We start from the raw sequence: 15,935 nt of genomic DNA, 5'->3' as shown, positions 1-15,935 counted from the left end.
ACAAGTAAAGTTTACAAACATAAACTAGATTACATTTTATTAATTATTTGCATGCATTTGAAGTTTTATTTTACCATTTTCTTTTATTTAATTTTAGAAAAATTATTTTTTGATAAAGTTTTGTTGACAAACTTTTGATAATACACGCGTGATCACATCTTAATGTATGAGAGAAAGGTTTCTTATAATTTGAAAAAAGAAGAAAAATGTTTAGTGTGTTGAAAAGTAAATTTTATCAAAAAAAATAGTCAAAATATATTATTTCTTAATTTACATCGGGTATCTGTATGGTTATAATTTGTTTATTTGAAGATGAAATTGATGGACTTTTTTAAGGGACTTATTAGAGTGAGATTGACCGTCATAATTTGTTTTTATCCATTAAATCAAAGTAATGAGTGTTAACTAATTAAGTTGGTTGATAAGATGATTATTGACTTTAATATTATTAATAATTTTTGGATTAAATATGTTTTTGGTCCCTCAAGTTTTAGTGAATTTTAGAATTAGTCCCTTTTCGAAATTTTATATCAATTTAGTCATTTATCTTTAGAGATGCGTGGATTTAGTCCTTCTTACCAAATTTTGTTAAGTTTATTTGACATTTTAAACGCATTTTATGATAATATTTGAGTTAATACTAAAGCAAAAATGTGTCAAACGGTATGAACAATTCAAATACTATCATGAAATGCACCTGAAACCAGATAAACTTAACAAAATTGGGTTAAAATGACTAAATTCATGCATTTTAAAGATGAAGGACTAAATTGATCAAAAATTTGAAAGAGTGACTAATTCTAAATTTTACTGAAACTTGAGGGACTAAAAACATATTTAACCCATAATTTTATTTTTAAGAATCCAAAACTTATATAAAAAAATTTACATCACTTTTAATACTTGTTGGGAAAGAATGTTACTTTAATAATCCAATAATCACTTTATTAATAAAAAAATAAGATTAACACAGAGAAATCAATAATATATTATAAATCTCCAAATCCAAAAGAAAATCACAATAATATATTATGAATCTCCAGATCCAAAAATAATCACAATGATTGTCAATTAAAGAATAATCGAAAAAAAAAACTACAACTGTGGACTAAAGAATAACATTATATAAAAATTTTATATAATACAAACAACTTTTTCGTATATTATTTTACTACAAAATTGTAATGAAAATCAAACACAAATTTAAAATATTTCACATGTGACGAAAAGAAATATGAAGTTATAATCTATAATCCTATTATGTTTTTTTATCTTAAACTAAGTGAGATTTTCCTATATATATTAATTCCATCCATCACATAAAACTTAAAGCAGTAAGTTATGTTGTTATAATAGGTTTACGTTGTGGATGTTATTATGATTGTGTAATTGTGCAGTTCTTTTTATCCACTAAACTCTGAAGTTGTGGTCACAACCGGCGAGCATGCCGGAGGCCCATGAAGGAACTGTGCTCAATACTCTGATCCATATTAGAACCATATAAAAAGGTGTTTAAATAGAAAGTTTACTCGTAGATCAAAACTGTAGCAAAACAATTCAAATGTGAGAATTATATTTTAAGTTATAATCTTCTTCTAATTATATAAACAAGACCTTTTCTTTAATAATTTGTTTGTAGAAGGAGGACTCTACTTTAGTCAAGTCCAGCGAATTATTTTGTTACTCAACTCTGAAGCAGATTGCGTAAAAAGTTTGTTGATAATTTAAGCTGAATATGCGACAAAATGAAAAGTGTAATTATTGTACAGCTATTTGTGATAGATAATGTTGTCGTCACCATAGAAACAGGAATGCCAGTGTTGTCAAAGCATCCACCACCTTAAACCCCTTCACTTCAACGACAACCGCAAGCAAATAAGACATGTTTCAAAACATTGTTATCAAAGACAACCTCAGTTCATGCTACAATTAACAAAAATAACAGCAACAACTCCCCAATGTTGTTTTCAATAATATTTGGTTCTCTGCACCAAGTGAACATGATGTATTTTAATCCTTGTCACCAATTCTGGAAAATTTATTTGGAAAGAAAGCCTACTAAAAACCAAATTTATGATGCATAGTTTTTGTTAACCATCATAGTGGATGGATACCACCATCAGTCTCACTTAGTAACCCAAAAATAGTTACACTGAATTTTAAAATTCACTACCTAAATTAAACTAAACTATTATGACCAGATTTTTTGTGTCTTGTTTTTAAGATTTTTAATTTAAATGTATATATATTATTAATTTAATAAAACACTGATAAAATGAATATTTGAAGCAAAATATTCTTAACTTGAAATTGAATAGATATCGTATGGAGTGGAAATTAAACTCCATAATTTTTTCAACTTCAAGATTTTCATTGTACAATAAGTCAATTCTTAATCTGTTTGGAATGTGATGATAATATTGTCTAATCAGCTAAAAACTAGTACTTGATTGTTATATATCAAAAACTAATTGTTATTGTAAACTTCCTAACATTCAATTTTTACAGATAAAAAATAAACATTGATACATAATTATGTTGATATAACAATTTCTCAATCAACAGCATAACCACATAATGGCTACACTTTACCTAAAGAAACATTAATATATTATCTTCAATTGCCTTCTTACTTAATGCTTGTTCGTTCAACCATAAAGACACCAAATTCCTTTTCCCTTCAATATTGAAATTTTTTAAAGAAAACTTAAAGTACTTAACAAAGCTTTGATACATAACAATTAGATAATTTTTATTTGTGACAAAAAATACAGTGACACTTTATTTTATAACTTGGTCTTCTTTTTTACAAAGAAAAAAAAAATGTTCCTCATATTTGCTAAAACTTCTTTCTTCCTTTGAAGAAATGAGTACCAAAAGACAGGTGCATCTGCCAAAGAAAGTTCATTAATTAGTTGGCGCCAAATGAATAAACATTTCATGAGTACGGTCACTTTTATCACATATGATGGCATGTGATGTGTGAGGATGTGGACCATATCCTTCTCTTCTCTTCTATCACTATGTCACTATGTCACCATGTGACCATGCATCATCACCGCCATTATGTCCTATCCTATAATTACAACATAAGTAATTAATTAAAAATAAGTACCGTTTGTAAATTATTTGCAACAATTTATGTAGGGCGGAAACTCTCATAAAACATGATAAGGACATGATACATCGATTCTCGTGCACTCCACGAGGACATGCCACGTGTTCCAATTTCTTGTGGTTAATAAAAACTTCCTTCGCTTTCAATTAACTAACTACCTCACCACTTCTGCCACACTCAACAATACCGCGTTTGGCTCACACCTCACACAACACATAATTTCTTTCACAACTTCTTAACGCGTTTGCCTGCTGATCCAATCGCACAACCGCGCTTCCTATAAAGCGCGAGTGAGTCACTGCAACCAGCGGAGCGGAACTCACCCAACCCCAAACTCTTCAGTTTCTGGTTTTCATTTTTTCTTCTCTCTCGGTGTCGCCATGGACGATGAGGTGCGCAAGATCTTCAACAAGTTCGACAAGAACGGCGACGGGAAGATCTCGAGCGTGGAACTGAGGGAGTTGATGGCGGCGCTGGGATCGAAAACTACCACAGAGGAGGTGCGACGCATGATGGCGGAACTCGACCGCAACGGCGACGGCTACATTGATTTGAAGGAGTTTGGGGAGTTCCACTGCGGTGGAGGCGGCGACGGAAGGGAGCTCCGGGAGGCGTTCGAACTGTACGATCTGGACAAGAACGGGCTGATCTCGGCGAAGGAGCTGCACTCCGTGATGCGGAGGCTGGGGGAGAAGTGCTCCCTCAGTGACTGCCGGAGAATGATCGGAAACGTGGATGCCGACGGCGACGGCAGCGTGAATTTCGAAGAGTTCAAGAAGATGATGACGCGCTCGTAGTTTAGTAAGTCACTGATTTATTTATTTAAGTGAATGAATGACATGCATTTTACAATTATTCTGTTTATCGCAAATGTAGTGTGTTGTTGAAATTTAATCAAGATGTGGAATTAATGGAAAAGAAAAAAAGAAAACATTCCTTCTACTGTTTACTACTAACTATAAATAGATTTTACTCTCACAATCCAAAGAACAGTTTTAATAATTTTTCTCAAGGATAGATAGTGACTCTTGTCAAAATCGTATTTCATCAAAAGTTTCTGAAAATGTAATTTATATGTCACTTGAATATTCTAAAATGAGTTCCATTCAAACTAATATATGTCTCTCTATCAGACTGAAAGTTCTATCAGTAAACAATTAAATTGAATAGTGAAAATGACTTTTAACATATATAAGTTATTGCAAGTATTATCTTAAATCGAGATTTTCTAGCATCAAAGCTAAATTAACGCGTAAATTATATCGTCAAGAACTTTTTTAATTTAACACTTTTATGAACTTATTTGTGAGGAATACTTTTTGTAAACTTAGATGACACTCAGATGACAGTAAATTACAGTTTTCAAAACTAACATAATTTACCTACATTATACAGTAACGATCCAAAGTTCAAATTCTTGTTTAAAATTTGACAATAGTACAACAATGCAATAATATTATCTATGGAAGAAAATACTAGTAAGTCTGGTTAGTCTAAAATAACCGGACAATTAATCAAAAACACAACAAACTTTTCTTTATTTTTTAAACTAATTAATTTCTTTTTTTTTTTCTAAATTAACTATCATTTTATTTTTTTAACATGATTTTTAACAATCTCAACAAGCCATTCAAGAAAAAAGTAAATAAATTTTAGAAAATATTAATGTACAGAGAAAAAAATTATCAATCCTTAATATACACCTAGCAAAAAGTAAGTGATAAATTTATAGATTATATAATACGATAAGAAAAAAGAGATAACAAACAAAAATGTAATAATTGTACATAAAATTAAGATGCGTATAGTAATTTTTCTAAATATATGAATAACGGCCAATTAGTTGTGTTATCTTGTGTCCATGGGATCTTGAATAACCTCATCGTTTTCATTTTTCAGTGTAGCAGTTTCTTCGTCACCCTTTGTGATTTCTTCCTGCTTCATACTGGGAGGTGGCGGCAATGTTCTTGTCACCAGCTCTACTATTTCGGTCACCTCTTCATCTGGAAAACGCCCTTCACAACTCTCTATGATCTGTGTAATCAGAGTGAACAAACTGCTTAATTACAGTTTCGTAGGAGTACCTATTGAAATAGACTATATCTTAAACCACATTATCAGTCCCAAATCCAAGTCCAACCAAGAATGGAGAACTCCGGATTTAGAATTAGAGATAACAATACTCTCGTGCCAGAAAATTATTATCAAACATAACAAAGCCCTATAATATTTTGGCTTAAAAATTTTGCACAAAAAGAAATGGCAGACTTGCGCAAACACAATTAATCAGGAATTTAAATATCCCAAAGCAAATTTGAAAAAAATATGACAATCAGCTACAAGGCTAAAAAAGTATAGTCCTTAAAAAATGTTGGATTTTTTATTTCACTCTTTACAAAATAAATTGACCGATTTTAGTCTTTCATGTATTTTTAACCATCAACATTAAACCCTCTCCCGGAGTAAATTTTTCTTACTGAAAGGAGTAATTTTGAAACAAAAAAAAAACTATAGGCACTGAACAAAAATCTAAAATTCTAGACTAAAAAGTTCATTAATCCTTCTTAATATATTTAAGTTTGAAATTTCAAACCCTACGTACAGATGATCATAGCTAGTATACACTGACTATACTCTATAAATGCAAAAATATTTTATACCGTCATCTAAATAGAAATTATCGTGTATAATAAGTTAAAAATGTCCAATAATATACTCCATCATCCCCTTAAATGAGTGAAGCTTGTGGTAAGTAAAAGTTCCCTAAGGTAGCAAAACAGAGAGATTTAAAAGTTCACCAAGCTTATCAGAATTGTTTGATGCTTATATGCTAGAGTTGACAAGTTACATCACAGCTTAAAAGTTAAAATTCAACACTTCATACCTCATACTTCAAAGCTGAAGGCAAATAACATAAACACATTACAGAGCTAATAGCTTCTAACTACATGGTTTAGTGTAAAATAAGTGGGAAAATTAAAATTTTGATACTTACAGGGAATAATTCAACTTCAGCAGCTGGCCTAGTGTTTAATATGTTCAGAACCTCGGCTTTTGCAAGATCATGCCGTTTAATACTAGTCAAAAACTCGTTGATGCTCTCTCTTGTTTGATCAGAGGCAGCAGTGTCAACCAAATAATCATAAACCTGTTAGATATGCAGGAGATTCATCTACCAATAGAACTTAAAAAAATTAGAAAAAAGCAAACCTAACCTTGTATTCAGACTGCTCTACTTTGGCAATAACCCTTGTTGGATCCTTTGAAGCTCCTTTAGCTCGTAAGAAATCAAGGACCTCAAAATTTGTTAGTGCACCAGCATTGGCCTCTAAGCTATGACAAAGTTAGTAAACATCAGCCATATGCCAATAGATAAGGGAAAGGTTCAATTGAAAATAGTGTATTAATTTGAAAACAAACAACACTGGGGAAACATACATCTTCATTTGTGAGACACTAGAGAGAGAAGGAAGTAACAAAAAGGGACTTTCTCCTTTGCTTCTGCAATAAAGCAACAAACAAACACAAAATTAAATAATTGAATTATCAAAAAATACATCTTAATACAATTTTAACATAAAGCGCAAAATTTGGGTGGGGTTGGGTGGACATTAGAAGCAACAAAATTGAGTTCGTCTGGTTTCTCCTACTAAAGAAATAGCAATATTCAAATATTGATCCAATGCAGAATCTCAAATAATTTCTTTGCCAGTTCAATTCTAACTGAACGCGGGCAGCAAAAAACTTTGGTACGGGTTATATAAACAAGGTGTTTAGTTGTAATGAGTTTTGGACAAGTATAACCGGTTTAGTAAGCATTGGAAGATCATTACTTTAAATGGTATAAGTGAACAGAAATGTGAATCAAAAATAGTGACAGTAAAAGAGGCAACAAAGACAGAAAACTAAGTAGAAGCAAAGAATGAGACAGATATCCATACTGTCACGAACCAACCTACCCTAAAGCTGAAGCCATTAGATTTGGTGTGCATTCGTAAATGTTTTATACATGTTCTTACATTTAACATGCATAGACCTGCCCTATCATGCGCTGAAATTCTCTGTAACGTATGCAATTTGAATTAGTATTGCCAAATTGCTTTTCATTTACTCTTCTAGTTGTTTGGTAGTGAATCTTACATCAGTTTGCCAAAGTTGAAATTCTAGACAAAGTTATACTAGATCATCATAAAGCAACAAATGACTTTACCTTGAATGGTGGAACAGAAAAAAAAAAATCTTTATTTTGACAAAGGACCCTGAATATTATTGTGGGCTGGCTAGCTGAGTATATAATAGAATGGGTGGAAGTAGTTTAAACTCTTTGTTTAATTACATATGTAGAATTAGAAATCTTCTTCCCATGCAGAAGGCAAGAAGAGGAGAAAAAAGATTAAAAAGCAAAACCAAAATAACAGTGGGTAATGAACGGTTGGGTCAGTAATTGGTAAGCAACAAGTGGGTCACATATAACACAATAAAATTAAAAAGCCTAATAAACAGTATTGTGGAAGATCAACTACTTCCCGCTTAGAACACTCTTATTATATAAGTAATAAGCAGTGAGCAAATGCTTGCTATATATCAAGGGAAAACGAACAATCAATTACAAAGTGTTTTGAAGTTCAGATTTCTAAAAGTACCAAACCAAAAGATCTGAGTGCCTAGGTTGCAACAGAATTCTATATTTCTATCCGTGAAAACTAAATAGAGATAACTTTACCTTTATGCAGATAAAAAAAATGAAGATAAAAGAATAGATGACTAAATGAATTGATCGCAATGGAAGTATAGATTCTAAGAAGACTTTACCTAACCATGTCAAGGCTTGAATCCTGGAATGATATTTTCGAGAAAGACTTTACTTAACCATAATTTTTAACTAAGGATTAACCTTCTAGGAGTTTTTCCTGTGAGATTTTCTGGTCAAGGATTTTGTTTTTAGTGGTTTCTCTTTAAGTTATATTTTCTGCTCTTTTTAAATTGGAACACTTCCCATTTAATTGATTCACTTATCTTGAACCTTTTTGTCATGCATAAACAATCCATTTGATTCCAAAGCTATATATCGTTTTCAGAATTTACTCAATTATCTCAACGTATCAGATGAACTATATCCCTTATAAATCCATTAACTATCTCAAAATTCATTATGATGTAGTACAATTACATAAACACTAATCAAACATTTATAAAATTAAGTTATTGTTTTCACGAACCTCTTGCTTTCGTTCAAAGGAAAATGAAGGGAAAGTTTTGAATATAATTTCAATATCCTTGTCGTTCTCAACATGCAGAAAATACTTGAAATGCGTAATCAACATTCCAGTATTCGAGGATTAGATATTTCATCCATTGAACAACTAGTATATTACGTTTACTTTCCAATAATCCTTGAATGATGAATTACAAAGTATGCACCCATTCAGTGATGGAACCAAAAGAACTATGTTTCTAAAATATAATTTATCAGTAAACAGAGACCAAGTAAACACCTTCGTTCAAAATTCAGGGAATAGAAGAACTACAAAGCGAAGGACAAAATAATATACAGCAACAAGAAGTAACCTTCAGGGAGAAGCCGGAGATGCTTCGGCGCGACGGTGTGCCTGAGTTCAACGGTTGCCCTCAGTGCTAGGGTGAGATAACGGCCTCGCAACGGTGGGCCTGATGCTAGGGATACAATAACCGAAAAGAAAGAAAAGGTTTCACAAGAACAAGAACGGTGAGCGAAAAAAGCATTTGTGAAAAAAAAGCAAAAAAAAAATATATATATATATATCTTATTTTTATTTTATTAAAAATACGAATATTTTTTTTATAAATGTTAATATTTAAACTTTATAATATTTGTACTTAGTCTCTCAACCGAAGTACAGGTTTAGTTTAGTTACTACCTAACGAAAATGGTATCGTTTCCTGCACCCTATCAAATTCCTGTCTCACCCTGTCACGGGTAATTGGAAATTGAATTTTTTTTCTGTATGGTACCGATGAGTGATTATTTTCCGGAAAAAAAATTGAAAATATTTATTGTGTTTCTTAAATAAAATAAATTTCGAAAGTGATAAGGTGTAGTAAGAAAATTGATAGGACGTACCCAAATGAAAAGAAAATTATATACACTATTGGGTTGGGCCCCTGGGTTACGTCCATCAGAGGCCAACGGCCCAGCAATAAAGTGGAATGCTCGTGGATAGTAGTATTTTAATATTATTGAAGAAATGTGTACGTTTGAATAGAAAAGCAGTGGCTAAGTGAATCCTCAGTCATTGCATTTAAGTGTGTGGAACCAATAAAGAATTATTTTTCCGCATGTCTTGGCATCAACTTGGTGATTTGGAAAAGAACATTGTGTGAGAATAAATTTAAGGTAGACACACTGAAGTTTAAACCAAGGACCCACTGCACACAATTTGGCTTCAGATTGCTACAAAGCTTATATAGTCCACACATTACATCTATCCAATCCAACCACTGCTGATGCTGAATTAATTGGCCTCACATCACACCAATTTTTCATTTTCAACTTCATCACTAATCTTATCTATCCACTCCAGAAAATAAAACTACGTAAAATAGGATCAAAAAAATATGATTCCACTTATGTTACAATTCTCAAGTTACCTGCTAAATTAAAGATTAAGAAGTTATCTCATTTATGACTTTTACTACAGCATAAAATTAGGTTAAATTTAGACCATTTTTCATATTTTTTATTAGAAAAAAAAGAAAAAAAAGAGAGTCATGAATAAATTAGATTCATGTAAAGGTTTTCCCATATATATATATATATATATATATATATATATATATATATATATATATATATATATATATATATATATATATATATATATATATATATATATATTCAAATATCAGGAGTATTGAGTATTGTTATTATCTTAATGGCAAAGCAGTTTCAATTTGTCCTTTTGATTGAGTTTAATTTATCATCTTAGTCTCAGTTCCAATTATTTAAATGGAAGACATTTATTATTTGTCAAAAAGTCATAGTTGAGTGATAGAATTTTTTTTTTTCTAACAATTTTCCTAAGAAAAACTGAACTTTTCAATTGTAACCTAAAAATCAAACTTTTTGATTATGACTAAGTTCATATAATTCGTACTACATATCATTGTCACTTATAAATTAGTTAAATAATATGTATCAATTTTGTTAAACTCCTTAGTATTTATATACAATGTATATTAATACAAAACATCAATATTTGAAGTCGTGTAAACTATTTAAACTAAAATCATCACCTTGACTTTTCTATTAGACAACGAAACAAAAGTTTCTTTAATGCTGCGTTCCTTTTGAATGATATATTGTATGAGAAGATTAAGAGATATGGATTTAAATCTATCTTCATCTATCTTTTTAAACAGTAAATTTTTTAACACATCAATTATATTTAAGAAGATACTAAAACTATTTTTGATTACCTTTACAAATAAAATATTCAAATTTTAATTCATAAAATTATGAAATGTTAGAGGTAATAAATTAAATCGGGTCTAATGAAGGAGTTCCCTTTCATTTTGGTGAGAGATAATAGTTTTTACATGTTTATTTAGTTGTCAATGTCAACCAAAAAGTTACCTATTATTCCATTGAGGGAATCGGTGAGCTATAGTTACCCACTCTTTAAATTTTTTTTATATTATATATCCAGAGATATTTACTTTAATTTAATAATATTAAATAAGAAATTAGAATAACTTAAAATATTACAACTTTTTATATTATGTTCTTTGAATGATGTAAATATATAATCATAATTTAAATTATATATATTTCTAATAATCATGAAGTAAGTTTTAATTATAATTAAATCATCTAGGTAAAAGCTATAATGTAATGATAAAATATGTGTATCGAATACGATGTATTTTTTATAAATTGATATCTTTATTTTGAAAATTGTAAAATATAGTATATGATATATAGATATTGAAAAATATATAATAATTTTTAAAATATAATAAATATATAATTATTATTGTGTGAATTTAAATTAAAATTATATATATTAAAATTATAAATTATTATCATTATAAATACTATTATTTTATATATATTAAATATTTATTAATAAATATCAATAAATTATTCTAAAACATCATAAAGAATTATATGTAGAACAATGATACGTGACAAAAATTAATACTAACATATGGTAAAAGTAAAAGTCTTATGAATAGACTCGCTATAAAAATTAACTAATCAATTTGTATCAGATTTTATCAAATTTTAAGTTAATTAAAAATGGCATTGAAATTGAATAGAAGACATTGTATTTTTTAGGTGTGGTGTTATTAGTGGTTGGAAGGTGATGGGAGATGGTGAAGTGGATCCTGTAAAAGAGGTGAGTTTAACCCCAAATAAATTGATCATTGAAACAAGAAATGTATTTGTTTTGGTTAAGGATTTAGACCTATTAATGCGTTACATCAGAAAAAGGGGAAAATGTCTGGTACACCAAAATTGTCTGAAGATGCTTCCATGCCTGTTAAGTCGAAGGAAGGAGGAAGCTGCTTCCGCAGACACTCCAACATTTAAACACTTCAACACGCATCCACAATAAATGAAGTCAAACCTTTCCCATGTCTGTTCACCTCCTTCTTAAATCATATAAAATTACCTTTGTTTAATATAAAACTCTTCCTATTACTACATTATATTTTTAACTACATAGTTCACAATATACATGGAATTTTTTTTTTACATATAAGTCGCAACAATTCAATAATTAATCAAAGACTTGGTCCTTCACGAAAAAAATTGAATACTAATTGTTCTTACAGAAAACAAATAAGATTAATTAGGTACAAGTTTTACCTTATCCATATAGTCCGTTATTTTTTCGGTTGGCCTCTTCTCATTTGGTATATATCGGCTTAGATCCAAGAGGGGTTACCTGCAGAAGTGCAGAAGGGACTCTGAAGCCTAAATCAGGGAAAGCTCTCAAAATGTCAAATAAAGTGATTAATGAAGTAATAAATACGTACCTTTAATCTATGGGTCCAAGTGTATTTATAGATTATTAATTGTGTTTGATCATTTCATGGGTTGGGCCCTAGCTTGGACCGTAGTTGGACCTGGGCCCTCGCTCAGGCCCCTAGTCCTGACTATCGTGGACTTGTTGTTTCTTAGGTGTTTTAGTTTCGCCAAGTCTTTTAGAATGGTCGTTGTGATCGGTTACTTCCTTAGTTGGCTTATGTCGTCATTGTTCGTATACTGTCCTAGGTTGATCGTTCCTTTAGCAGCTTTGGTTATGGGTTTAGGCCAGTTAGGCCTGTGTCGACCTGAGCTGGCTACCTGGATTGTTTCCGGTATAGATGTGGTGATTGTTTATTGTTATTATTTGGTTGAGTTGGTCACGGTACACTAATAAAATTTTATTAAACTTTCTTGATATTAACTATTTAAAAATTTGATATTTTTCTATAAGGATATTATACTTAATATACAACCTGAAAAGACTTCTACTATTTTTATGAAAAATATGTTGGATAATATACTTTCTCATCACTTTCAAAACCGTCATGTCACTATCATCGATAAAAACATTATGGTTATCTAACATATCTTTTAGGGGACTATTAAAAGTTTTAAATCACAAAATGAAGATGACCAGATGATAGAAAAATTAAACTATAAAAATTTAATTAAAAATATAAAAATTAAATACTCAATAAAATAAAAAATTAATTAAAACTTAATTAAAATACTTAAATTTATTAGAAATTTATAACAATTTAATTTTAATTAAAGAAACGGATGATTCTCTCACCATTCATGACAAAAATAGTATATATTAGATTTTAATAAAATTATATTATAATTTTTTTTATAAAAAAAATATTACTTATTATTCTCACAAAAAGGTATTTATTCTTGAGAGAAGTTTCAACAGGTCAAATAATCTTTTGATATCTGCACAGAGTTGATGACATAGATTAAGAAGATATTCATTAAAGAAAAATTCTTCTCCCATTAAAAATATCAGTGTATATAAATATTAAGTTGAAAATTGAGTGAATACCCTCTCCAATATTATTATGTATTCAAAAACTTAAAATAAAAATAAAAATGTAAATAACTAAAAAATATATTTAATTGTATAATTAGGCAAATAATATTACATATTTCTCTCGGTTAATAAATTTGAATAATTTACGTGATTGATAAACATAAATAAATAAATAAACATATGCAAATATCAGTATTTATTCAAAATATTCAAATACTAACTATATTTGATTATGGATACATGTATAATATTAAATATTAAAATTTTGAGGTCAAAACCCTATAAACACATTAATTCTTCCGTCCTTGACTACCTAAGAACTAATAGCAGAAAAGTCAAAGAAGTGGACTAGGGAGAGTTTGAAGTTGAAAATTCACTGCCCAACCTGTCATACACCACTAAAAAAAAAGAAATGTTCATAATTTTTTTTTTCTTTTGCAGTGATTTGTCAGCATAACTTTTCTCGTTTTATATTTAAAGTGTTTTTTTTTATCAATAAAAAATAATAAAATTAAAGTAAAATACTTGATATATTAAAGGTGTTTTATTTTAAAAACAAAAACAGTCTTATTCCATATTAAGAAGATAACATTTTTCATTAAAATACGAAAAGAAAAAAAATGTGTGCTCCGATTACGGTCCAAAATGTGATGCTAGTAGATGGAGTTGCCATATCTTACCGAATAAAAGGAAATTTGGATTTGCACCTCAAAAATATAATTTAAGCTTTCTTTATAAAAATTAACAAATATATTTCTTCTATTTTTCAAGTTGTTTAAATTTAAAAAAAAAAAAATTTATATTTAAATAGAAACAATTCTTTTTCAGAAAATTAACTAGTGTGTTTTATGTTCCGTCCTTGAGTGTTTTGAAAGGAAATGTGAAAATGGTGTGTAGGAATTAGGGAAAAATAATTTAAAGTGAAATCTTCCATAAAAATGAAAACTATATCTGCACGACATCTTGTTGAGTGATATAAAAATACTGCATATAATACACGTTTTTTTTTTTACTTTGATTTAATAAAACTATTCACTGGTTGTTGAATTACGTGCATGAGTATAGTAATTTTATAATGTTTATCACATTTCATTTTTTTAATCATTACTTGGAAATTTGTAATCATTATTATTGTAGTTAAATATAAGTGATTTTACATTTATTTTTCTTTGATAGTTATGTTTATAAGTAATTATGTCAGGTTTTATAGTTGAGATGTAAAACAGTTGGTGATAACTAAAGTCTGGATCATATTTGATTATGTAGTTTCATTTTTATTATTATGAGTTTTTGTACTTTTCATAACTTGTTTTGCTTTGTGGGAAAACTGTCTGTCAAATCCAACTGAATGGTTGTTGCAAATTATAAGCATTTTAACTTTTACAATTTTTTTTCTTCCTTTTCCAAATTATTCCTTACATTTTTCTTAATTTAACTAGCAAGCCATGCATTTTTCTTCCTTTCTCTTTCTCTTTCACTAATGTAAAATTATAACTAAATATACAGGTGTACTTTGTCTTTTATGTTCATGCATCTAGACATATACAAGTGATTAAATGATTATTTGATATAAATTGAAAAAATCAATAACTAGCAATCTTTTTAAAAATTCAAATGAAATTAGATGACCAAATTAATAATTAAGTCAATAATATTCAAACTTGTTTTCTTAAAGTTCATAAATATTCTCTTGCTCAGCTAACACTTAATTCACCCACAAATTAAGCACATGTTGTATCAAAATTATTCACATTTAACCAAAGGCACCTATGTATATTGTGAATTTTAGCTTATCGAGTAAAAATTCTACTAGCTTAGTGATCATGGAAAGATTTTACAAAAACAATATTTAGGAAAAAATATGACTCATCTTACACAAAAAACTTTCAGGTTTTTAATGGGCAAATTTCGCATTGAAAATTTTATTTAAAAGTTACTTAATGATCAAAGCTCTGAAAATTTCAATTCAATTCGTTGAATTTCATCCAACAAGATATGGTTTGTCTAACAATTATATAATTAACAAGATCACCAATCAACTAGATTAAGTTTTTCTCTTCCTTTCTTATGTTTAATTATATATATATATATATATATATATATATATATATATATATATATATATATATATATATTTCATTCTAAAATAACATCAATATAAACCGATTTGATTTGACTCAATCGATTTATTTTAATTTTTCAATATTCAATCTAACATAAATTACTAAATGTATACGGATCAAACAAAACATAAAGCTTGCATAAAATAAAATATAGTGAGCAAATCACTTTTGTATTCAAATCATTTAACCTATTTAACCTATGATATTAAAACTTAATCTAGATTTTGTTACCTCTGAAAACTTTCGCATGTAAGTTTGAGCTCTCCAAAACCAGTTCTGTCATATGAGAGCCACAGGATCAAAATATAATAGAAATTCATCTTTATCTTATAGTAAAATTACATGTAACATTCCTAACCCTCTGAACATCCAAAATTGTCCAAAACTAACTCACTAAAAAGGAGAATAGGAACTTACTTAAAAAAAATCCATAGAATAAATTGCTCTATTATTTACTAGGATTCCTATTATGAACCATGATACAAAAATAAAGAAAAAAAATAAGTAGATTTCTAAAAAGAAGTCGAATAATATAAATAAAAAGTGTTTCATAAAGATAATCATTTTTCTGGAATAAAATTTTAATAGATGTTTTTATTTATTTATAGATTTTATTATTTAACAACAAAATGTCTGTTTGTTTTTTAA

The 15,935-nt window shown here is 28.8% G+C and overlaps 2 protein-coding genes across 2 annotated transcripts; one reads left to right on the top strand and one right to left on the bottom strand.

Moving 5' to 3' along the window:
- The first annotated feature begins 3,280 nt into the window (after positions 1-3,280).
- LOC114192434 (calcium-binding protein CML24-like) lies at positions 3,281-5,298 on the top strand. Its single transcript, XM_028082154.1, has 2 exons — positions 3,281-3,919; positions 5,018-5,298. The coding sequence occupies exon 1, from the start codon at positions 3,499-3,501 to the stop codon at positions 3,913-3,915; it is 417 nt and encodes a 138-aa protein (XP_027937955.1). The 5' UTR covers positions 3,281-3,498; the 3' UTR covers positions 3,916-3,919; positions 5,018-5,298.
- Positions 4,837-8,862, bottom strand: LOC114192424 (DNA-directed RNA polymerase III subunit RPC9-like). Its single transcript, XM_028082144.1, has 5 exons — positions 8,687-8,862; positions 6,557-6,619; positions 6,334-6,451; positions 6,114-6,266; positions 4,837-5,152 (listed from the first exon to the last, which is right to left on the bottom strand). The coding sequence occupies exons 2-5, from the start codon at positions 6,562-6,564 to the stop codon at positions 4,967-4,969; spliced, it is 465 nt and encodes a 154-aa protein (XP_027937945.1). The 5' UTR covers positions 6,565-6,619; positions 8,687-8,862; the 3' UTR covers positions 4,837-4,966.
- Positions 8,863-15,935: the final 7,073 nt, after the last annotated feature.

The sequence above is a fragment of the Vigna unguiculata genome, chromosome 1 (genome assembly GCF_004118075.2).
Source record: "Vigna unguiculata cultivar IT97K-499-35 chromosome 1, ASM411807v1, whole genome shotgun sequence".
Taxonomy (NCBI): domain Eukaryota; kingdom Viridiplantae; phylum Streptophyta; class Magnoliopsida; order Fabales; family Fabaceae; genus Vigna; species Vigna unguiculata.
This window is presented reverse-complemented; position numbering and strand designations above follow the sequence as displayed.

What these genes read in the sequence shown, in the direction of transcription:
- LOC114192434 (XM_028082154.1), top strand. Translation starts at nt 3,499, where the DNA reads ATGGACGATGAGGTGCGCAAGATCTTCAACAAGTTCGACAAGAACGGC.
- LOC114192424 (XM_028082144.1), bottom strand. An exon ending in TAGAGCAGTCTGAATACAAG is followed by an intron (nt 6,267 to 6,333) that starts GTTAGGTTTGCT and finishes CATATCTAACAG; the next exon opens with GTTTATGATTATTTGGTTGA. An exon ending in CTGAAGTTGAATTATTCCCT is followed by an intron (nt 5,153 to 6,113) that starts GTAAGTATCAAA and finishes CTGATTACACAG; the next exon opens with ATCATAGAGAGTTGTGAAGG.